General features: G+C 45.8%; 1 protein-coding gene across 5 annotated transcripts in view; it reads right to left on the bottom strand.

Moving 5' to 3' along the window:
- Positions 1–25,060, bottom strand: part of CNTROB (centrobin, centriole duplication and spindle assembly protein) — a 189,485-nt gene that overhangs the window by 26,022 nt on the left and 138,403 nt on the right. For 4 of the 5 annotated variants that reach the window (XM_086946030.1, XM_086946028.1, XM_086946029.1 and 1 more), the window contains exons 15-16: positions 19,895–19,987; positions 7,334–7,521 (exon numbers count right to left, since the gene is read on the bottom strand). In XM_086946030.1, coding sequence (XP_086802156.1) covers positions 7,334–7,521; positions 19,895–19,987 — 281 coding nt within the window. The remainder of the gene's footprint in view (positions 1–7,333; positions 7,522–19,894; positions 19,988–25,060) is intronic. The other variant, XM_086946032.1, reaches the window with a different exon arrangement.

Genomic DNA, 25,060 nt, shown 5'->3' on the forward strand with positions numbered 1-25,060 from the left:
AGGGGATATCCGAATGAGTAGATATGCTCCTAAAATACTCAAGTCAATTCTTGAATTTTGTAAGTGTCATAAAAACCATAATGAGTACATAGGCTTAGAACTTGACAACTAGTTCCCAGCACTGTGATGGCTTCACTGAAACCAGGAGTATTCCATACCAAACAGCTCCTTGTAATAAATTCACACTGATGACAGTTTGAGATTTATTAAAACATGTACTCCGAGGTGCCCCCTGAAAACCTACCGACCTTGGTGTGGTCACTGACTGTCTTTAGGCAGTCTGACAGTCTCAGTCTCGCTCTCCCCCAACCCCCCCCCCCCCCCCCCGATGGGCCATTGCTCTAAGGGGAAGCTTCAAAGGAATGTCGCCCTTGTAAAGCAACCCCCAGCATCTGCTGCTGGCAGCAGAAGGCAGCCCCCGGTTTATACCCCTACTTTGGGTGGGAAAACTTAAGGCTAGGAGTTGTGCCCACCTTTGCCAACTCCACCCTTACATGGAGGAGGCGAAGTTAACACTTAAGTTCCCTCCATCTTGAAGACGAGACTCCTCCCATCAGGGCTAGGTCTATACGCCCTCTCACAGGAGGGTGGCACAGTAGCGGGTGTAGTCACCCCAGGTAAGGTCACCATTGGCCATACTCCCCTAAACCGGCCTCTAAATTTTAGTATTTAGGTGGCTCATCCAGACCCGGAAACTAGTTACCTATGACCTAAGAAAAAGGACGAAGAAGATGCTGTGCAGTGAAGCCTGAAGAAAACGACTGACTTGGCCACAGCGCTGCCAGCCTGTCTCCAGCTTCCAAGATTCTGCCAGAAGATAAAGTCTGTATTGCAGCCAGCGACTTCCAGAAACCAAAGGAAGACTGCCTGAACTTTGAAAAAAGACCAGAACTTGCAAGGACAGTGGTTTTGGCGCCAAGAATCCAACACAAAGGATTCTGGACCCCTTGGGATCAGCGAGTCTTGTCCACTCCTCATCTGATGCAAACAGCCAGTGTCCAGGTGGACCACCGACCCAGAACAGGCTATCGAGGAATGCGGACCTTAAGTCCAACATTGGCTGTCCCCCCTCTTTGGCACCACGGCGACGCCTGCAGTCTGAATCCAGAGGCTTCCCCTGACCGCAACCGGCTCTGTTAAGAAGATTACGATGTCTAAAGGCACCCATGCACCGAAGCCCCTGCGCCTTGGTGAGCTGAATGGACGGTGCACCTATGACCCTCTATAGCTCTACTTAACTCTACGGTTGTTGGTCTCCATCCTGCAAACTCCAGTGCGACACCTGCAGCATGTTTGTTGAAAGCAGAATCTCCACTAAAACGCACTGAGTGCGTACCGCTGAATTTGCACCATGCACCCGGCCGCCCCTATGCCGCTGGTGGTGTATGTTTGGTGCTGCTTTGTGGCCACCCCACGCTTGCCTATATACCCCAAAGCCTGACCCCTGCAACCGATTTACTTATCTGCAAGCAATGTGGCTTTGACCACCCCCAGTCTCAATTGAAATGCATTGTGCCAATCTTAGATTTTGACCTCTAACCGGCCGCCTCTGTGCCGCTGGTGGTGGTGCAGTTTTGGTAATAACCTGACCCTTGCGGACCTTTGGTCCCGAAGACTGGAACAGTAAGTTGCAAACTTAACTGTTTAGCCACATTGTTTTCCTCCATAGCATAACACTGAACTGTTAAGAAATTGCACTTTCTACTTTTGCATATCTGTCTCAAGAACATCCATCAGAAAGGGCAAAACTGTTTATTTACCCCTCAGAGAGATCAGCGCTCTTTCCAGAAATAAGAGCACAATCAAATAGCCTGTGGACGGAATTGGAAATTGCAAAGCATGGTGGAATAGCACCGTAGTCCTCAAAAGGTTTGTCAGATTTCACGATGACCTTTAAATTGGCTAAACAGTATCAGATTACTTTTAACATCTAGGGTCTATTGTGTGTAGAGTTCGTTCCGCAGACGTAAAAGGATCTTGCAAAAAAGTCCTTAGAATTACTGGTTCGTTCAGGTGGAACAGAGGGAACCTTAGGAATTAATTTTGGATTCGTACTGAGAATAACCATCTCGTCCGTAAAGCGAATGAACAGATGTTTTATGGTGAAGGCTTGCATCTTGCTAACCCTTCTAGTTGAAGTGAGGGCTAACAAGAGCTATTTGCCACGTTCGGTATTTGAGGGCGGCCTTATGGATGGGTACAAAGGATTGCTTCATCAATTGTGATAGGACTACATTTAAGTGCCACTCAGGGGGCAGAGCTCGGACAGGTGGAAAAGTATAAAACAATTCTTTCATGAATTGCTGTACCATTCTTGTAGAGCATAGAGATGGCTGTTTCGGTAAGTGTCTATATCGAGAGATAGCTGCTAGGTGAACCTTAACTGAAGAATATGCCAGCCCTGATTTTGCCAAGGATAGTAAGTATGGTAATATTTGTTCAGTAGCAGAGAGGTACGGATGCACCTTGTTACGCTGCCACCATAGAAAAAATCATTTGCGATTCAGTCCGTACGTCTTGCCGGTGCTATCTGCACGAGACCTGGTGATAATGTCTTTGCACTCTTGCTCAGTGGTCAGATCCTTAAATACGAAGAATTCAGGAGCCACACGTGTAACTGAAGAGACACTGGCTCTGGATGACATCTGTTCCTGGTCAACAGAGTTGGTGTTGGTAACTGACGGATGGGCTGGGCTTCCGAGAAGAGTAGCAGCTCAGTGTACCAATGCTGTCTGGGCCATCTGGGGGCTATTAGAAGAAGACAGCAGTGTTCCATCTTCAGTTTCGCAAGGACCCTGGGTATCAGTGGAATGGGGGAAAGCGTAAGCATACATCTGACCAACGCATTGAAATGGCATTCCCTCAAGAGTTTGGGAGACGCAACCAAAGTCCTGGAACATGTTCCTCTGTCAAGGAAATTCTGTGAAATGTTAGCCAGCTCCATAGCTGCTGGGTGTTTTGCGAGAGAGATAGAGATTTGGCTGCTCCTTGTTTGTGGATATAAAACATGCATGTGGTGTTGTCCGTACGGACCAACACTGATTAACCTTTTTTCGAGGAAGGAAAGCCTGCAGGGAGAGAAAAATGGCTTTCAACTCCAGCCCGTTTATGTGCATCTCAACTCCAGCCTGTTTATGTGCATCTGATGTTGGGCCAAGGACCATCTTCCCCGAATCCTGAAGGTCTTGAAAATGACCTCCCCACCCTTCCATGGAAGCATCTGTGGTGACTATGAATTTGGCAGAAAAGAGACAGACAGATGTGACTTCAGTATCCACCATCCAAATGCCTCCTTCAAGAGTGGGGTGATAGTTATGTCAAAGGATCCAGTAGTTTGGATCCACTGACATTAGAGTTCTTCTTGCAGAGGTCCCATATGCAGACGAGCTAGCGGCACTAGGTAGATTGGGGAGGAGAGCATGCCTAGTAGAGATGTGTGTGTTCTCACAGAAGTGTACTTTCTTTTGGAAAGCCTGAGAGTCAAAGCTTGCAATCGGTTTTGCCTTTCTTGTGAGAGGGAAACTATGTTCTGAATGGTGTTGCGGTCGACTAAAACCATCATTGACTTGAAAACCGATGACGTGTTTCTTGAAAGGCCAAATTTGTGAAGCAGGTCCACACAATCCTCTGTAGCAGCCTTCGCTAGACGAGCCGATGGAGCTTTCAGGAGCCAATCGTCTAAGTAGGGAAATACTGGATGACCTTGGTTCCGCAAGGTAGCAGCCACTGGGGCCAGACAATTCGTAAAAATCCATGGAGCAGATCTGAGGCCGAAAGGGAGGACTTGAAACTGATGGTGGGTACCAGCCACTGTGAATCGGAAGAATTTTCTGTGTTTGGGGTGGATAGGAACATGAAAACAAGCATCCTCCAGATCCAATGAGGTCATGAAATCTCCACTGTTGAGGCGCCGAAGGATGTCTGAGAGCGCGACCATTCTGAAGGTTAGATTTGAGGAATTGGTTTAGTCTTCTGAGGTCTAAGATAGGTCTCCACACTCCTGATTTTTTGCGAATAAGAAAGAAACTGGAGTGGAAGCTTTTCTTTCTCTGAAGTACAGGAACCCTTTCTATTGCTCCTTTTTCTAGCATAATCTTTGCTTCCTGTTTCAATAAGTGAAGACGAGGGGGGTGTGATCCCCTGGGTGGAGTGTTTGGTGGGCGCTTGGTAAATTTTAGAGTATGGCCATAAGATATGAGTTCCAATACCCACTTGTCTGCTGTAATATTGCGCCACTGACGGATATGGTTGAAAATATTTGCACCTGTTGAGGGGAGTGAAACTTAGTTCGTATCCTGTGGAGATCACAATTTGCGACCTCAGTAGCGTGCTGGCGATGCTGGTTTTCTGCGAGAGCCCTGTCTGGAGAAACCAGCTGTTGGCCATCGATAGGCTTGTTGGTATCCTTGGTGATATTGTGGCTAAAGGATCAGTAATTGTGTGTGCTGGAAAATTCCTCTATAGCCCGAGAAACCACGATTGAGCTCCCCGTAAGGGCACCTTATTGTACTGTAGGGTACCCAATGCTTAAGCAGTGTCTGTTTTTATTGCCAGGAGAGCCTGTCTGTTTTCTGATTAGAATATCTCCATCATAAGCCATGTCAAGTATTTTTGAGTGCACTTCAGGGCGAAAGGACGTTGCTCTAAGCAATCGTTGGCGCCTTGAAACAGCAGCCCCAGCCAGTTGGCGAAAGCTTGTAGTGGCTTCATCCATAGCACCGTCTATAATTTCGGCCATTGTACGCTCTCCTTCCGCCAGGACTTTATTAAATTCCTTTTTGTTTCCCCTCTGGAATAAACTCACTCATGGCTTCTATATCGGATCACATTTGGCGATCACTGCGACCTAAAATGACTAGCACATTAGATGCTCTGATAGTGATTGCAGACATTGAGGAGAATCTTTTCCCAATGGAGCGGCGACCCTCCTTATCTGGTGGAGTCGATATGGGAATGGACTGCTTTTTTTATCTCCTTTGGGCTACTTGGAAAATCAGTCTGTTTTGAGATGACCTGTAAGACATACAGGTGAATCCTCGGGTGCCCTGTATTTTTTGTCAAGTCTTGTAACGGCACTACAGACGCTGGTGTTTATCACCTTAATTCCTTCCTGACAGATATAATCAATAATGGGCATCTTATTGATTTTCTTGATTGTTCTTTAAAATCATAAAGATAGGAATCAGATTTCTTGGCAATAGCAGGTAGATGAAATCTGTCCGTAGCCATGTCCATCAGATTATGAAAACCTCCAATATCCTCTGGAGGCAAGTCCGAAGGAAGACTAGGAGGAGGGGACGGTGGTGGTACCAGATAATCATCCCATTCATCCAATGGTGGAGGCGGATCATTAATTTCTCCCATTTCAGGCTCTTCCTCAGAAGTGGTTGGGTGCTCTCTAGGAAGCATAGGGATTATAGGACGTAGCGTAATCCTAGGCGTTGTGCGAGGGGGTAGTTGTGGTGACATTGGTGCTACAGGTGGAGGCGGTGGCACCATAACTTGCTCCTCTTGGGGCAGAAATCTCTTCTTGTAATCTGATAGCATGGCCTTTAGGTCTTGAATTAGAGACAAAGGGAGTTTAGCAGATTCCTGCCTCGGCTGTTCATAATACCCGAAATGATGGTTACTGTGTTGGAGGAACTGGATAATGCGGGTAGTATTGTTCCTCGTGAAAATAGTCCTCATCCTCCTGACACTGGTTCAGAGGGACTATGAGCAATTTCAAATTGACCATCATCATCAGTTTCCTCTACATATAACAGAGGACTAGGAAGCAAAGGTGAAATCTTTGGTGTCTGAAAAATCAGACTACAGGGACAGGTTGGGCTTCGTTAATGGAAGCGGAGTCGAAGGGCCTGTCGAGGACCCCAAAACGGTAATCAGCGGCAAAATGGTCCACGATGCGGCCAGACGGTGGATCTCTCGATGACAAGGGTAATGCAGATGGTATCTGGCTTCTTATACTCGCCAAAGTCATCGGTGACGTCGAAGAGAGTAGTCGTCGACTTTGTTGAATTGATAGGTGTCCGATATAGATTTGTGGTCAGATTAGCTTCTGGAATGTTGGGAGGTCTTTCTTTAGAAGTCCCAGAAGAGTGAGGTAAACTTCTGAGGAGACCTTCGGCTGTTTCTCCTTTTGAGATGCTCTGGTCAAATGAGGTTTTTGGGTGTTTCCTGCCCTCCTCAAGCAGACCCTCAGGCAACCTGGGCCTCTTATGTGATTTAGAGGAAGTGTCGCTCTCTTCACCTGATGACTCCTTTCTTTGTCTTCAGCCACAGTAAAAGTCTGTCCTCTCGGTGTCAGTTTTGTTGGAAAAAGTGCTGCAGATTTCATTGTTTTGCCTCATGATGGGGATAGAGCCAATATATGCAATCCTTGTGGGAGTCTTCAATATGCACCCTCTTCTTTCCACAGGGCTTACAGGGTCTAAATAGTGCCTTCTTATCGGACATTGTCTATAAAGTAAGAAGTATGACTTATCTGAGAAAAAATGTAGAAGAACTGAGCAAGCTCTGGGAGACTCCCTTGACAGACTAGTTCCAGTGAAAATCTTAGGGTCTCAGCCTCTCTTGGGAAGGTTCTAGAGTTTGCGGTTTGCTGGTTTTGTTGCGTTTCAGTTTGGTCCTTTTTTTAGAAAGGGAGATAGATAGGCTATTAAATGCATGGTTCTCTTAATGATAGCCTATGGGACTAATTAATTACTGCTTTATTTATATTACTGTAGGACTCACTTAGACGACGGGGTATGATTCAAGAATCTATGAAAGACATCTCAATACTGAATAATTATGATGTTCTCCAAGGCACCACAAATTGATGGTATGATGATCTGTGATCGAGATCTGTCACAAGATCCACAGGGTTTAAACACCGAAGACATCGCAAAAAGCACATCGTTTCCTCAACAAAATGTTGAAAAGGGCTGAAAAATGCCCCCCTATCCGCTCCAGATCCGTGTTGCCAGTGCTGAAAATACGGAACTAACCGGCGAAGGAGTTAAATGGACTCAGTTGATGCAAGCCACATCTGGTGGACGATGTCAACACAGAGTCGCGCTGCTCCCTCTACCAAAGTGTGGTTGTCCTATGGGAAAAATCTACAGATTCAGTCTTGCACCATGGGAGGATTCTAAAGTACAGAATCTGCAGCTAGTCGCTAGAAGATGTACCATAATACAAAACCTCACTTCAGTATTACTGGTATTAAAACATACTTATGGGTTAGTGTAAAATCATCCAGGCAACATTTAATGTAATCAGCCACAATTGCCTTCGCTGTGAAAAGAGTTTTAGCTCTATTATCACCATCGAGGCCTTGGTCAGTACATACCAGACGGATGTAGTGCTGCATATTATGCCTCTGTGTGCTTTCAAGAAGTGGAGCGGTTAACTCGGGCCCTTGTGGAGAAGTATTCTGAAAAGAAATCCCTTCACTCTGGGCGGTGTCTGACAGAGTCATGTTGTCTGTATCGCCTGTGAGGAGATGATGTGCCAAGTCATCAAGTGGATGTCCCAGAGCTGCAATTGAAACAAAGCAAAATACAGGTTTTGAATAGAAAAGAAAAGTTGCATCAAGAACGAACAGAGAAGGCTGACTGACAGAAATCCACAACATGAGGTTGACCGCAGCTGTTGGATCATCTTTGACAAACCATTCAAGTTCAATTTACACCTTTCATTTTTGATTCCCGCCCACCCTGGTGACGGCAGAATGGTGGACAGATCAAACTTTAATAATTTGGGTTCAAGGGCAGCACAAGCTTATATAATTCTACTTATACTCTATGCTTATGCAAGGTACAACCTTTTCACCATTCTTACAGGGCTGTTGTCAGAACCCCTTTCAGAGGGCCACAGGGCACGCAGGAGCTACTGGGCATAACTGGGGGTGGAGTTCCTTCCTGTCTGATGTCTCAGGTCTGACTTGGTATGGGCCCGAGCAACTAGGCCATTACCCCTTCAGCACTCACCTCACAGTAAAAGCAGTGGCCGGCCTTGAATACAGACTCAACTCAAAATACATTCTATTTATACAAAAAAGGATCGCTCAGTTAAATACATGCTTTTATGAAAGAGTATTGATATATGAGCACATAGTAAAATGTAATGCACAAACTGCACACAGTCCTCTCCACCCACCCCCTCCCAAGGTTGGGGCTCTAGTCTACTTCCCTCTCGCCAACGATATTGGTTATTCACCATTGTAGCAGTCATCCTGTGTCCTGGGCACCCCCCAACTTTTTGCTGACCGATACTGGTGGTAACTGATTTTGAATGACCCTGGGCTCTGCCTAACCAGGCCCAGAGCCAGTGCGAAGCTGAAAGACACATTAGAATGCAATTAAAACACCTAAAATACACTAGGGTACACTATGTAATGGTGGGGTACCCCTGTAATTGGCATGACCTACCCCATAAGCCCCTATTTTATAATAAGGAAGGGGATTGAAACTACCTAGAAGTCCCCAGTACCCTGTGACATGGCAGTTTAGAGGCCAGCAGCTTTTTCTGCACTTGCATGAGTGCACTGCTGAAGCCTGAGGTCAGTTTAAAAAACAGCCCTGGGTACCAGGACTGCTTTTAGAAAGTAAGTTGTACCCAACCTCTACTTTGGTGGTAGGGGCACTTAAAAATGGATAACCTACAATGTTTTGCCATATTAGGGACCCCCAGGGTCTATCCTAGGTATACCAGGGGTGGGTGCGGGGTCAGTTATCTATACGTACACCCTTATAAAATGAGGTTTTATATGCATGGGTAAAGTGAAATTTCATATTTCACTCCCCACATTGTGGTAAAGTGCAGCTCAAATTTGACTTTGATGCTAGGAGCACAGTAAAAGGAGAATCTGCAATATTTCTACAGATTCAGAACACCTATAGTCTCCCCTATTTGCACCTGGGATGGGGTTCCTGTAGATATAAGGAAAGTACTTATAAAATATGTTTTTTAAGTCCTGGTGCTGGAAAAATGGCCCAAGTAATTTTTCCCATTGCAAATCCCTGGTTACATAGGTTAATATGGTAGGAAGTTATTGATTAATACGTATTGATAGGAGAAGAGTAGACTGGCCATTCAAACACTTCCCAGAATGGTAGTTGTAAATCCAACAATATCATTGTTGAATTTCTCCTAAAGTGTACATACAAGAAGTTATAAGATTTTGTTTGAAAGTCTAAATTCAGCCTTCCAGTGGTCTGCCCTGATTGGTCAGAGTTAAGTGGATTAGTAAGGCTGCTTTGAAGAGGTGATAAAGAGCCCCTGGAGTTACCCGCTCTGCTGGGAGTGCAGTATGTTGTTCCATAGGAATGCCAGGCCAGGGGGTGGAGTCAAACCATGCTCTTCAAAGGCAGAGGGGAGGCATGGGTGTCAGTTACACTATCGACCCAGTCAGGGTTAGGCTTAAGGAAGGTATGTGCAGATGGTAGTGGGAGAGTCTAGGGAAATAAGCCAACCCTGGGGGTGCGTTTAGCAAGGTCTTGACTATTTGCTGGAAAAACAGCCATTATGGATTTGGAAGATTTGATGCACTCTGGGACAAAATAGTGTCACACTCTTCAGGATATGGTCATCGCCTTGAGGAGTTACCCTGCTCTCATTGGTCAGGAGTGACCTGCTGCTTGACCCAGAGAATTTTGAATAAGTATCTGAGAGGGGCAGAGTCCTCCAGAACCGCTGCTCGAAACTTACTGAAGCAAGTAGTGCCCTGCTGAGAAGTTTTGCTGTGCAAAGATTTCTAAGGCCTGACCTCTGAAGACGGCACCTTCTGAAACTGCAAGGATTACCTTGCTGTAAAAAGACTAAACAGTGGAATCCCTGCAAGCTACAGGTTAACAGAGCTCACCTGGACATCCCCACAAAGAATTTCCCGCCTGGAGTACCAGTGGATTTGTAAGGGTTTTGTACAAGTGGATTGCGGAATTGAAGTTTCACTTTCAAGGACCCTCTTGGAGATTCCAGAACCTTGAATTGTGTGCCAGATACTTTTGGACCTGGGACCCGTAAGCAGAACTTCAGGAAGGAGTTTTAACTGGACCCCGCTTGCTGGAGAAGGCGCACATTTGGTGAGATTCTCCAGAACAATGTCTAAAAGGTGCCCCCGTCAGAGAAAACAAAATGACTAAAAGGGGCACTGTTGGTTTCTAAGCACTAGAAATTGACTAATCTTTAAAAATTCATATCTCTGGTTCCCTACAGTGGATTTTTTTCGTTTTGGTGTCATTTAAAAGATAAAAATGTTACCTATTTTTATAAATTGGTGCTTTTTTAAATGTTTTACATACCTGTCTTTGCAGTTATGCCTGTCTGCTCGCAGTCACGTTACCAAGGGTTGAGCATAGGAATAATTCTAAGACCTATGCTGAGTCCTATCATGTGTTAGCGGCCTTATTGCCAGTGGCAGACCTACATTTGCCCCTACCAATAACCCACTTTCCAACACCCATTCACTATAGACAACATTTAGGTTAAGCCCCACTATCAGTCTCGGGAGTCCCACTCGGCACAGCAGTAATTTCCTCTTCACAGAGGCTGTCTCTAGCATACGGGGTCACCGACTACAATCCGCACAGGCTACGGCCCGTTCAGCACAGCACTAATTTTCACGTGTCCCCCCCCCCCCCTTTCGTCCCCCCCAAAAGTATATTTTGGGTGGCCTTGAGCTCCCCCCGTATAGTCATCTCCAAACACTAAATGTGATTTAGGGTCAGAGTCTGAAGTTTGTTTTGGGGGGTCGGCTTCCTTTTGGAGATGCCACTTTTCTGTCTTGCTTTTTCGCAAAAAAGTAGTCTGATAGTAGGAGCTGCCCCAAATCAGATAGCCCCACAATACAGGCCATAGAGGACACTAGAAGTTCATACCTGAATGTCAGCCACAGTGATATGAGCATCAAAAGGTTAACATAGGGCCCCAGCCACTCTTCGTGATTCTCTTATGAGCCCTATCTCCTGCCTAAGATGTGTCCAGGCACCTTTCCAGTAACCTCTCCCTCAAAGAGCACCATTTAAAGTGTACTGAACAGCCTGGCTTTCCTTCCTCCAGTGTGTCCACCCAGCTCACAGAATCCAGCAATCCATAAATCTGCAGGTGTGATTTTGCTACATTTTGTGTGGTTTCTTCTTTCAGTTGCTTGCGTACATCATGTCACATGCCACTTCCTCTTAATGGTTTCTTGTCCATTATTACCCTCTCTCCAAGTTTTTGCTAAACACCTATCAGTGCTCTTATGCTACCTCTACTGACTGAGCCTGCCTGCTGGTTCCCTCCACCTTTCCCCTTCAAAACAATACTTTTCTTCATAGACGCAGTCTTCTGTTACTTCTTTTACAACCACCTCCATTCATCCAGCATGCCTTTTCTCCCCTATAGTCCGACCACTCCTCTGATATTTCTAAGCGCTCATGTACTTACTTAATTTCTCCGCATTATTGTATGCACACTGGCATGCTTCCCTAAGATCAACCATTCATACACTTGTGCATAGCTCCTCGCAGCTGACATTTTAGGGATTCCGGGAGCTGAAGAGGCTCCCATAATGGCTGCAGTGGAGGAGGACAAATAACAAAAACAGTCTTTGTTGCCAATTAATACCTTATTTGGCAATCAGCAGTTTGTAAGTTAAAATCTACATAGGTGAATTTAAAAGGTCTCAAATTATTATTATTATTTTTTAAAAGGCTTTGTGTTTATCCAAATCACGCTACTCTAAGACATCTCAAATACGCTCAAGGAAGGGTACAAGCATTTGTCTATAAATAGGGAATGCTTGTAACCATTTCCTATCTAGCCCTCTAATGGCAAAAGCCGCATTCCAAAGTTAAAATTCAAACAATTACATGTTTTTTTTTTACATACTGGGCACGGAAGGCCCACGCCCACCTTTTTCTAGCTACTATTTACCAGTATCAAGTTAAAACAAATATAGACTGTAGCCAGGGCAGTATCTGTAAGTGGAGCAAAGGAATCAGTATCAGGTCTAAAAACTTTAACCAATAACCCTTCTCAGATATTTGAAAAGACAATCGGACTCCGGTCAACCTTCTGAATGAATCAGGAGATCCACATATAGATACTTGATGAGCTGCCCAAGACTTGATAAAAGCAAAGTGGCCACTGTTTTATGGGCTCACTTCACACAGTGAACTCCATATTTTCAGATCAACCATTTAGAGTTGCAAAACTCTGGACTAAGCAAAATTTATGATACTAATTTTGAATGTCATAATGTTGTACATGTAAGAATATGGGGAACGTTTAAGGGTAATATATCAATAAATATGCAGACGTGGAATATGCTATTTATTACTATTGGTCAGTGTGGAGAGGAGCCTCGGCTCCCTCAATGCAAGATCTTGAATATTTTTTGCGATTCCTGTGAATCGGGATGTGGAAGTAAGAGTCCTGAAGGTCCAGGGACGCCATGAGGTCCAAAATTGGTCCAGGGACGGGATGAGGTCCAAAATTGGTCTCCACTTTTCCTTTTTCTGAATCAAAAGAAGCAGGAATAAAATACTTTCCCTCGTTGAGACAGAGGGACCTTCTCTACCGCTCCTTTCTGGAGAATAAGAGAGACTTCTCTGAGAAGCAGGCGTAGAGTTTTGTGAAGCATAGGGCGTGGAGGTGTCTGGGGAGGTAAGTGCATAAATTCCAAAGAATGGCCGAATTGAACTAATTGTAGGACCCAACGGTCTGTGGTAATCCGCTTCCAATTTTTTATGAAATGGGATATTTTTCCTCCAATTTTTGATGATGGAAATGAATCTGAGATTGGCTGAAGTGGAAGATCATTGTCTACGTCCGTTGTTTTTTCAAAGGCCTTTATCACGAAAGGACGTCTTGCCATAAGAGGATTGTTTATTTTGTTGCTGGCGCTGCTAATACTGTGATAGATTCTAGCCTGAAGAATACGAAGACCGGTACTGGTAGTCCCCTCTATAAGAGGACTGTCCTCTACCTCTAGACCCACGAAAGGACTGACTTTTGTACTGGAGAGTGCCCAATGCTGTAGCAGTGTCAGTGTCCTTTTTTTATACTCTGCAGCGCTTCATCAATTTGTGAGCCGAAGAGAAATTGGCCATCATAGGGCATATCCAGTATTTTTGATTGTATCTCGGTACGAAAGGAAGTTGCCCTTAGCCAACCTTCTCGCCCCAAGACTGCCACCCCAGCCAGCTGACGAAATCCAATGGTTGCGATTTCCATCGCACAGTCTATTATTTCTGACGCCGAGGCTTCACCCTCTAGTAATAACTTTGCCTCTTCTTTTGACTAATTAGGTAACTCCGATAGATATGGGGCTATAGCCGCCCATAGCAGTCTATTGTAGCGCCCCAAAAGGGCCAAGGCATTGGCCACCTTCACGGTTACTGAAGACATTGACGAGAATCGCTTCCAAAGGTGGTCTAATCTTCGGCCTTCCTTATCTGGAGGGGCCGATACTGGGGCAGAAGGATTTCTTGACTTCTTCTGGGCCGCCTGAGTAACAGAATCTGATTTGGGGTGTCCTGTTAATCACGTCGGTGCAGTATCAGGTGCCCTATACTTCTTTAAACGAGGTACTACCGGAGGTACAGAGTTAGAGTTCTGCATGACCTTAACACCCTGTTCCCCAGGTATTCAATAATGGGCATTGATCTTACCGACTTCTTTAGAGGTTCCTTAAAATCAGAAGTAGTCTTGCTGTTGAGTGACCATAGGAATTTTGAAACGTTTAGCGGCCCTCTCAAGCACATTATGGAACCCTCCAATGTTGGCAGGTGGTGAATCTGCGGGCGCAGGTACTAGAGATGCGGGAGAGGGAATGACAGTCATCCCAGTCATCGTGGTTAGATTGAGTATCTTTTAGTTCTCCCTCTTCTTCCTCCTCCTCATCAGTAGACGGAGGATGCGGTAGATCAATCCGCTCCGGCTGTACACTCAAAGGTGGAGTGCGTGGTCTTTGGGAGGGAGATACTGCGGAAGGCTGAGGAGCAGGAGACTCTGGAAACCTCTGTGTATAGTCTTGTATGAGGAACCGCAAGTCCGATACCAAAGAGGCAGGAAGGCAAACCATTGGAGGTGGTGGATGATATTCCTACGCCTGATCCTCTTCTTCATGCGAACTCTGATATTTGACATAAAGCTCCGAAGACAGAAATAATTGAGGTCAGTCCTTGCATTTGGTCGGACCACTTCATGATTAAGTGCTGGGTTCCGGGTGACCCTGTACTGGCTGTCCCAAATCAGTTGTGGAGGAAAGGTCGGCCCTGGAAGAAGATTGAGGATAACTCTAATCGCGGCCCTGCTCTCCTCCGCCCCCCCCCCCTAAAACGAGTGGCATAAACTTGGATCAGGATGCTACTGTGTTAAAGACCTGGATGCTCGCCGCTCTAGATAAACTAGCCCCTGAGCGGATGGAGAGGACTAGATCTAAATGGAAGGGAGCACCATGGTTTGATGCTTCACTGAAAGAGAAGCAAGCCCTCCGCAAGGCGGAGAGAAGGTGGAGACTCAATTACTGTCAAGCAGAGGCTGAAACCTTTAAAACTCTACTCTCAAAATATAAGGCGGATATCTTGGAGAGAAAATCAGCTTTCTAGGAGGGAAGAATTAGAGAGGCGACTAACATACGAGAGACCTTTGTGATACTAAGGGAACTCACGCAGCTGGGTGGAAAAATCTGTGAGCGACCAACCAGACTGACACTTTCCAAAGTTACTTTCTCCAGAAAGTACAGGATATTATTACTGATGTCAATGCACATCCAGTCACAACTATGCTGCCCAGTCCGGTGGTTCAGGCGCCGTCAAGGACTATGAACAGTTTCCCATCCAGCGACGACAAGCGCTTAGCAGAGCTTGTTGGACACATTAAATCTGGCTCTAACACTGATCCTTGCCCCCGAGAATCTTTAAGATGGCCTTGCCAGGCATCCAGCACCAGGTGCTGAGCCTACTGAACAACTCACTGGAAGCAGGTTATCTCCCAACCCAGTTGAAGGAAGCTAGGGTCTCCCCACTTTTAAAGAATGCAGGAACTGACACAAAGGCTCTAAAAAACTATAGGCCTATCCCGCAGCTGCCATTCTGGAGTAAGATTCTAGAAAAACACGTCCTTGGAAAATTAGCCGGTCATCTGGAGGAACACCATCTACTTCATGCCAGGCAGGCTGGTTTTCGGCCCCAACACAGCACAGAACTAGTTATGGCCTCGGTCGCCGACGAGCTGAGAGTCAGAGCAGACAAACAGCCATGCGCTCTGATTCTCTTAGACTTGTCGGCGGCTTTTGATACGGTCAGCCATACCATCCTGCTGGAGCGTATCGCGAAGCTGGGGATCATAGGCCATGCGCTTAAGTGGCTGGAATCCTTCCTGTCAGAACGAACTCAGAGGGTGCAGCTGGGAGACCAGTTGTCTGGGATTAGTGACGTGACATGGGGTGTGCCCCAGGGGTCGGCACTATCCCCCTTGCTCTTTAACATTCATTTACAACCGCGGGTGGAGGAGCTTATGGGTAGAAACTGCGAAATCTTTAATTACGCAGACTATACCCAGCTATTGGTTCAGCTGGAAAACACTAAGGAGGCTCAGGAATCAGTGAGAAACCTGCTCAGTTTCACGGTCAACTGGATGACCAACAATCTGTCGAAAGTGAATGCTGAGAAAACGGAGGTGCTGGTGATCACCAATCGAGGGAATCCCTGGTGTGACCTGTACTGGCCCCCAGACCTAGGAACAACCCCTACCCCTGGGATGGTGGTAAAAAGTCTGGGACTAAAGATCGATGCAGACCTCTTGATGGCCCCTCAAGTCTCAGCTGTGGTTGGCTCTTGCACGGGTGTGCTGAGGCAACTACGAAAGCTGGTCCCCATCTTATCAGCCTCCACCCTGCAATCGATCGTATCTGCCACAGTTCTCAAGACTAGACTATGGCAAAGCCTTATATCTCGGCCTGTCGCAGAAGCTGTTGAGGAAGCTGCAGGTGGTACAGAACGACGCAGCAAGGCTGATCTACTCCGTGCCCAGAAATTCACACGCAATCCCTCTGCTCCAGAAGCTGCACTGGCTACCTGTGAAATTCAGAGTTCAGTTTAAGTGTCTCTGTGTGGCCCATAAAGCACTCTTTGGGAAAGCCCCAGAGTACATTATGCAACGTCTGAAGAGATATGTCCCTGGTAGATCCCTGCACTCAGGTAAACTTCCAATCTGATCCAACCCAGATTTAAACTAAAAACCAGAGGGCCCTGTCCGTGATTCTCCCGCAACTGTGGAATGAGCTTCCAGCCACTCTGAAGGAAGAATCACAGCTACTACCCTTCAGGAAAAAACTGAAAACTCATCTATTCAGAAAGGCAATGACTCCGGCTTAATTGGGGAACAGCTGAGGGCTCGGGGTAACAGTTATGCTATGTTCTTCTGTTAAGCGCTTAGAGACCGGCGGTGATAGGCGCTATACAAATAATCTATAACATAACATAACGCTTGTCGCCGTCTGAAACCTGTCTCCTTCTGAATCCTCCTCCTGAAGACATGCTTGAGGCCGTGACTGGACTCTGCTTGGCGATGTTAAAGCCAGCGTCAGCGCCTTTTTTGTGATCTTTAGGTGCACATATGTGCTTTACAGACCTGAATCCATCATAGTAGACTAGCTTGTCGACTGTGTGGTCGTCCACGGAGCGTCAACGGGTGTCGTAGCCGGAGGGTTCATAGTCGACTACGCCATCGACCTCACTGGAGGCTTCGTAGACCAAGTCTTCGTTGACGGTACTTCAGTCGACGGTACTTAGTCGACGAGGTCTTAGTCGATGGTGTTGACGTCGACGATGTTGACCTAGTCGTCTAGGTCATCGCCGATTCAGTCGTCGGCGAGTGCAGCGTCGACGGGTGTTTTGAAGTCGACTGAGTTTTCTTGATGCTTATCTTCGACACAGTTACCCCTGTTGTCGACGATGGGGTCGTAGTCATCGACGAGGACTAGGACGTCGATGCCATCGACGTAGAAACCATAGTAGATGTTGATACATACGATGCAGTAGACATAGCTCTCCTCGACGATGAAGAAGTCGTCGACGATACCGTCGTCAGCGGAGTCGAAACATGCTTCTTGAAGGTGGTAACTTCCTGAGAGGAAACCTTCACAGAAGTAGCCTTGGAGAGAACCTCTGAAGACTTTTTTGATGTCATCTTTTGAGGAGGTATCGTAGGGATAGGAGAAGCCCCTCTTGGTCTCTTTAGTGAAGATTTTGAAGGGACTGAAGAACCTTCACTTTCCTCAGAAGACTACAGGTTGTCCCTGTCTTTTAGCCTCTAGAGCCAGATTAAGAGGCGTCCCTCAGTCTTGGAGGGTTTTAGTGGAAAAGGTACGACATACCTTGCAGTCCTTGGAAGAATGGTCTGGAAACAGGCAATACAGACAGTCTTGACGTTGTTCATCTATATGTAGCCTTTTCTTTCCACAGGAACCACAGGCCCTAAAAAGACCTTTTTTGTTATGTCAGCCATGATGATATCAGCAATCACAGATGGAACAGAATAAAATACCAAAGAACACTGGAAACCAGTTGTGAAGAAGAAAAAACCTGAGCAGAGCTCAGAGGAGACTCCCTTAGCACAACGTGCGGTAGAAAATCTAAGGGACTGAGGCTCCTTCCAGGAGGGTTCTAGAGGGAGGTAACAGCTGATTGGCTCTTTTCTACAGTTTGGTCCTTTCTACAAAAAGGCAGGGTTAGGTTACTAATGTGAGGCCTTTAGGCCTATTTATATACAAGTCTATGGGACATTACTTTAGTTAGATTCCGGGGACTCCCATTCAGACGACGTGGAATGATTCAGGCGTGTGAAACTATGAAAGACATCCCTAATACTGGATAACCTTGTGGTCTGGATATGGCGAGCCACCTTTTTTTTTTAGAACTGCTACACCTGAAAAGACAGCATGACAAACTATAACTGCAGATGTGCTAAGTGGACTTTGTTATTTGTTACCATTGTTAAAGCAGGGCAGGGGCATCATGACCAACTTGATGCTTGGCCTCTAGTTCATGGCCTCTTCCCATAGTGTTCTCTATTATCCCTGCAAGACAATTAGATAGAAGAGACCAGTTACAGACCTCTTGTCACCTTACAGTGACATTTTCTCTGGTTTAAAAGAAAATTAAGGTGTACCACAGATGCAATCCATAACTGAATTGTGGAGATGTTGGCATTCTTTTGGGCTGGCACATTAAAGAATGAGTGACAGACAGGTTTATTTTCCAAACCCAGAGAATTGATAACCCACATAAGTTAGAGCACTCCTTACTTGTTCGGAGAACATGGTGTTGAAATGTATAGGTTTAAAATATCTTCTCTGAAGCCAGAGGTCAACAGAGGTGGAGAGGTTCCCCAATTGTCCAGTCACTCAAACTGTGTTGTCACTGGAGATGGTGAAAGAAAGGGGCTACTTTAAAAAGAGTTGCCCCACAAGACCATCAAGCAAAGGACGAACAACAAGTCTGGGCAGAACCATAGAAACAGACTGCTGAACAGAGCTTGAATGCTCATGGGAAAAGCTGTAAAAAGGTGCATTGTGTGCAGCCAGAGTTGTGCGGAGGCATACACAAATGCAAGAGGCCATAAGACTGATAGTGCACTGCAGTTGCAGGTAGGGTAAAAGTCCAATCAGACTCATGACATGGTCGTATCGATGGGTTAGAAAGGGCTAGTCAGCTACACTAATCGTTCCCCCATCATGGACATACTCAGTAGTAACCTCATTCTAATTTCTTCACTGACCTCAATTAAGATATTCTAAAGTGGTTAAAAATACGAGACTGAATCCATGATGGTGAACCTGCAGGAAGAGTGAAGACATAACTTACAGTTGATGCCTTCAATTCAAACATTTATTGGAAACTAATCGCAGCAGTATTAGATTTTCAGGATCAGGTCCTAGTACCGTAAATGTGAGTTTTGCCAATAGAACTACGTGGTGTTTTCAAAGATTGACAAGCTGGAGTTAAGAGTGGAAATCTGCCTGTCCAATCACTTCTTACCCACAGTACCTCCTGTAGAAAAGTATTCACCTGGCTTTGCAGACTCTTGGGTCTCTTGGGGTGAAGTATTGCGCTTTAGCGTTGAAAACCAGGAAGATGTATTTGAGTCATTGCATGCCTGTGTGGAAGAGGCCCTAATGATGCAAACCAAACAAATCACTTAAGTCATTGTGTACATGGAGCGGGATATCCTCTCAAAGTCATTATGGACTAGTCCTGGCTTTCAAATGCATTAAGATGAGTGTAACGGTTTTGTTTCCATTGAACAAATTAGTCTAACCCCTGAAAACAATGATGTTTAGTTGAAAAGTTCAGGAAGGAAGAGCTGGGCCATAATTGATTTGCATGTGTGACGTCAGAGAGGCTACAGCTTTCTATTGGATTACAGATATTCCGGATTGTTTTGAAAGAATGGAAGTGTGGGGAAACCTTATGGTGGACGAGAGAAGGAAACCTAAAGAACGAGAAGCATTTTGGTCAAATGAATACTAGTTGAAAGCAAAAACTCATTTTGCGCAGGCTTTCGATCCAAAGGTCTGACGGAACAAATCTTAAACTGTTGGGAGCATGAAGTGTCAGCGTTATTAAAAGCATGGGCAAAGCATTCGAAACAAGCGAGGGCTTCCGTTATTGAGCACAATATAAATGACAAATTAAGAAACTAAGCAGATTCCTTCTAAAGTGACATCAATGAACACCTTTAAGGACAAGGCCTCCAAGCCTTGAAAAAAACGTATTCTTACCGGCCACTTGGAAAGCTAGATTTTTTTCAATACATGTCACAAAAGATGGGCTTGCTCCTGCCAGAAAGGCACTTACTTCAATGAATAGGAATGTGTTTTGGGAAAGGACGGGGTAATGGAGGTCACCAACGCGGATACCTGCTTTTAACTGTCTAATGAAGCCCGGAGAGTAGGGCCCACGATCTGCCCGCTCCTGCGGCAGGTCTGGTCTGCTGCTACACAGATGGCGCGCTGTGGGGAGAGAAAGAGAGACATCAAGCAGCCGTCCCTTAATGAGCATCTTTAGGCCATCACAGAGCGCTAGAAGAGCCATTTAGCTCCCTGCTGGCCAGGTTCAAAAACTCTAAACAAAGCATTTGCCAAGCATGCAGGCTAAACCTTCCAATTCCATTTTCAAAAAATAGTAAAACTGCTTTCTAGATCTGAAACATTAGAGCAGATGTTGGTTTAACAAATAGTTATTTTAGCAGGTGGCTTTACAGTATGTTAATTATTGTTCTTGGATGAGTCTCGCCAGATAATTTCTCAAAAGAAAAATTTCTCTGCAGAAAATGTGCTTTCCAGCTGAGGGAAAGGATATCACTTTTCCAGTACTGCTCAAAAATTCTCCAAGCGCAACAATGGGCAGAGTGTAAGGCATACATATTCCTATGAAGGTAGACCAAATCATAGGCTGCCATATCCATGAGGCCCACACAACGTAATCAGAAATTGAAAGATGACAACAATGTGTTACTGTAATGGTTGGTGGAGGCCTTGTGGCGCCCTAAACCAGAGTGAGACGACCCCCTCTTTACACAGTAATCTTGATAGAAATCAATATTTTCGTTTAAGAGACCCATTTGGGAATTGTCCCTGGGCCCCACACCAATCAGTCTTTACCGATTAACACTTCAGGTGAGCCACTGTTGCCCACACCTCTTTATTCAGAGACCGAAGAAACAGTGTCAAGATCATACAGATGTCTTGAATGGTGGTCAGTAAAATAAGCAGTGCACAAACCCGATGCATTTCTTTAATAAGCTATTGATATTAGTTGCTGAAGCTTTTACCGCTGAAGCAATCAATATCTTGGCTCTTGGAGGTTAAATATGCGATCTAACAAACCCAGAAGTCAAAGGATTATTGTAGTATACAACAAATACGTTTCTTTAGTTAGTCTTGTTATAACAAGAGTTGGCATAAATTCATCCGTTGTGGCCGACAGGGGTTAGCAATAATAATCCATCAGGTTTGTATGGTGTGTATCACCTACAAATTGCTTGCCATGGGCATTTTATTTGTTCGGTTACATAATCTAGAACTAAAGCTTTAAAACATGCAAAATACAACCAATCTCAAATGGTACAGATTCCTTCAATGTAGAGAGCGTTACTGCGATTTCCGTTCAAAATGTGCAGTAATATCTTAAGGCGAATGAATTGTTGTGCAGGTCAATCTACAAACCATCAGACAGGGAAGGATTTACACTGAATAGGAAATGACATTCATTGTATTTAGAGACAGCAAAAATGTGATATGAAGTAGAAGTTATATCAATTTAAAAGGGCAGACATGCATCATTGCATTCATCTGAGGATGGTCATGTACACAGCAAAGGAACTGGTCTATATCCAACAAAGAACGTGGGTAAAAGTTACTTTTAAAAAAGGTCTCAAAGACTAATTTGATTGTCCACCTTATTCTGAAAGACCCTGCTTTAATTGGCATGACTGCTAATGGTGCTTTTCCAATACTAGCATCTTCAACAGGTACCCATGCAATAATTAACTGGGAACGGAGTCTGCCAGACAGCTGATGTGGAGAAGGAGTAATTGCAGCACGGAAACCCTTGGAAGGGCAACCTTGGAGACATAGGTTAACCCTATATTTCTGGGAAACTAAGCATTAGGGAACTGAGAGAAAATGTATGTGAAGAGCAAAGCCAAGGGAACAGCTTGGCTCTAATAGCCAAACCACGAGCCAAGTCAGCCCAGAGTGTGGGAATGGGTCTTGAGAGGGCTTGTGGGAAATCTGTGGCAGACTGGTGCATGCTGGAGATGGACATGCTGATGGATGCAGCAACATTTCACTATTGACAGGTTGGTGTGAAAGGCAGGAATGGATGGGGGGGGGGGGAACAGTCTCACCACTCTGCCATGACATGTCTTTCCTTCCCATTTTCTTTCCTCACATTTCTTAATGCTACCACATGACAAATCTCCATCTGTTCTCCATCCTATGTCCCTTTGCCAGCTTTCATCTATATCACTGTATACCATATTTCTTCCCAAATACCGTCCCTCTTCCTCCGTCCTATTTGTCTCCTCGTGCAGCCTGTGCTGGAGAAGGTAAGAGTAGGCGCTCAGAAGGGTAGCACCCGAAAGCAAAGACAGCATCATAGGAGCGTAAGAGTAGGCGCTCAGAAGGGTAGCGTCCGAAAGCTAAGACAGCATCATAGGAGCGTAGCAGCTACACAGACGAGATGGTGTGTGGGTGCTTTGAACTGGTTGCACTCACTGCGTGGCGAGTGTACAAAGAAATTTCAGGCCATACCACAGTAGAGCCAGGCGCGAGCGTCAGTGGCTCACCCACTTCCACCTGACACAGCCTCTTGCCACCCACCCTCTGTTCCGGGGATAATAAAGATGGCAGCAGATTGATTACTAAGAACCAGATCCACTCTTTCATTTCCAATACTAAACCCCAAGGCGCAGGTTGGAAGTGTTGTGCCTCAGACAAAAATGTATAAGTTCTGCAAGAATAGGGTAGGACCCTTCACAAAATATTCTGACTGAACGTCCACAAGCCCACTTTCTTTCGAGCTGAGGTGCCAGGCGTGTATATAAGGCTGTCATTCAAAGCGGTTTCTCATTCCTATAACTGCCCAGCTCTAACACTCAAGTTCGAGCATTTATTGTACAGGAGAAAAAAAAATTCTATTAAAATTCAGGAAGTGTCCCTAGTTTTAAATTGCAATTTAGCCTCATTCATAAGTTGGTCCTTGCATAAGTGGAAAAGATATGTACGTGATTTGTTAACATTACAAAAATCTTCATTTCATATTTGCATTGGGATAATATAGTGGGAAAATAGACAGGAGGGCCTCTGTAAGGCACTTTTAAAAGGAAAACATGGTCGCCTACATGTTGTTCATAGAACAAAAGTATGCACTGTAGATGCACATTTACATGCAAATATAATAGTGTTAAGATTGTATCTCACCTATAACTGTGAAGGAGGGCACAAACCGGTTGTGACAGCCTTCTGCTAAAGTGACACTGATGTACATAGCATAGGCAACTATCTTTATTAGAGCTTGTTCCCTACTCTCAGGGTTCAAGGGAGAGCACTGGCGCCGAGGTGCACAAATGGAAAAATACGTTGCTTTTACATTGTTCTTGTGTTAGTGTGAGTTCTTTCATTCCAAGGTTTTCTGCATGGGCCATTGGCATATGGTAGTGCGTAAGGGCCTACGCCCCACATAGATTCCCCTCGAACTGATCTTGTGCCCCGCGCCCCACCAATCACATGGTGAAGCGGGTCCTCTGCTCGGGGACTGTGGTGAAGAGGGAGGACGGACGGCAGAGGCGCAGGGAGGGCCCGGCCCGACAGGAGCAGATGGTGAAAGGTCAGGCCCAGACTTAGCGCGCCGGACACAAATAGAAGCGGACAGGCCTCATCCCCGGCCTCGGGTTCAGCACCAGGCCTTCATTAGCTGTTCCGCTCGGTAATCCGGCCCCTCGCCGCGGTAGGCTGGCGCTAATTGAGCACGGCCCACCCCGGGGCGCGGGAGGCGAGCAACAGCACCCTGGTGCCATCAAATGCCAGAGTGAATGTCACCGCGCCCCGCGGCTCCCGCTAATGAGGGGCGAGGCGGGCGGGGGGAAGAGGAGGGGGGGGAAAAGAAGCAGACAAGATGGTCGGGGCAGATGGGAGACGATGACTAAGGAGAGAAAGGGGGCGATGAGATGGGAAGAAGACGGTGTCAAGTATAGAGGGATGAGAGTGAAGACTCGAGCGAGAATAAAAGGGAGGGAGACTGAAGAGAAACGAGGAAGAGAAGTTCAACAAGAAATGGGAGAATACAAAGGGTACATGCAAAATGTATAGAAATGACTACGTCAGGAGAGAAAAGGCGACAGCAGGAGGGTCGCGGGATAGGAGAGGGAGGAGAGAAGAAACCCCTTTCCGCCATGCAAATTCCTCTATGTTCTAATCTACATGGTCAAATATGCTTGAGGGAAAAATCGCAATTGCAATGGCAAATTGCGCTGAACTCGACCATTTTGGGAGCACAGCTGCACACGCAGTTTGCACCAAAGTTAACATTTACCCCACTTTTTTTTTTTTTTTTTTAAGAGGGGCAGGGAGCTCTAAAGACACCGTTGCCAGGTTCTTAGTGCTGCGTGCAGTACCCAGCATCCCGGGTGGACAGTGCTAGCGGTCATTAGCTTCAAATGTTCGTTGAACCCTATAGTGTATTGAATGGGTTCTCTTTTAGTACAGTGTAACAAACACAATGACAAGATGGCTGTGCCTGCACACGCAGCTATCCTTCAATGTTTAGAATCCTGTACTAAAAAGCACTGGCAAAGCCAATAGCTCTAGCCTTCGCAGGAGCAATTGGATTTGCCAATGTGTTCTAGCCATGTTGTGCACCAGCGCGGCTGCTGTTCAACATGTTAAATTAGCAGTGCAGAGGAGTGGCATGGAGTATTAGAGTGGAGTAGTATAGTGTGTTGTGTATTGGAGTGGCACAGAGTGGAGTTGTGCAGAATGGTGCACATTTAAGTGCCATAGAGCAGAGTGAACTGGTGTAGAGAGCACTGGCGTGGAGTGTTGCGGAGTACAGTGGCATACAGTGCAGTGGCGTAGAGCAGAGTACAGTGGCATACAGTGCAGTGGCTTAGAGTGCAACAGCATAGAATTCAACCTCGTACAATGCAGCGTCCTAGATTAGAGCGTTGCATAGTAGAGTGCAGGGGCATAGATTGCAGTGGTGCAGAATGTTGCAGAGTACAGTGGCAGAGTGCAGCAGCATATAATTGAGCAGTGTACAATGCAGTGATGATCAACAGAGTGCAGTGGTGTAGAGTAGCAGAGAGTGCAGCGGCACAGTGCAGAGTAGAGCAGAGTGCAGTGGTGGTGATTAGAGTGCAGTGGCGTAGAGTAGATCATTTCAGAGTAGTGGCGCAGGGTAGAGTTCAGTGGCATAGCGTATAGAGGCATAGGTTAGAGCAACGTACAGGTGAGCGGTAGAGTGCATTGTCACCGGAAGCATTGGCGCAGGGTACAACTGCTAAGGGTTATGTTATAGAATTC

Source organism: Lissotriton vulgaris, chromosome 12 (assembly GCF_964263255.1).
Source record: "Lissotriton vulgaris chromosome 12, aLisVul1.2, whole genome shotgun sequence".
NCBI lineage: Eukaryota > Metazoa > Chordata > Amphibia > Caudata > Salamandridae > Lissotriton > Lissotriton vulgaris.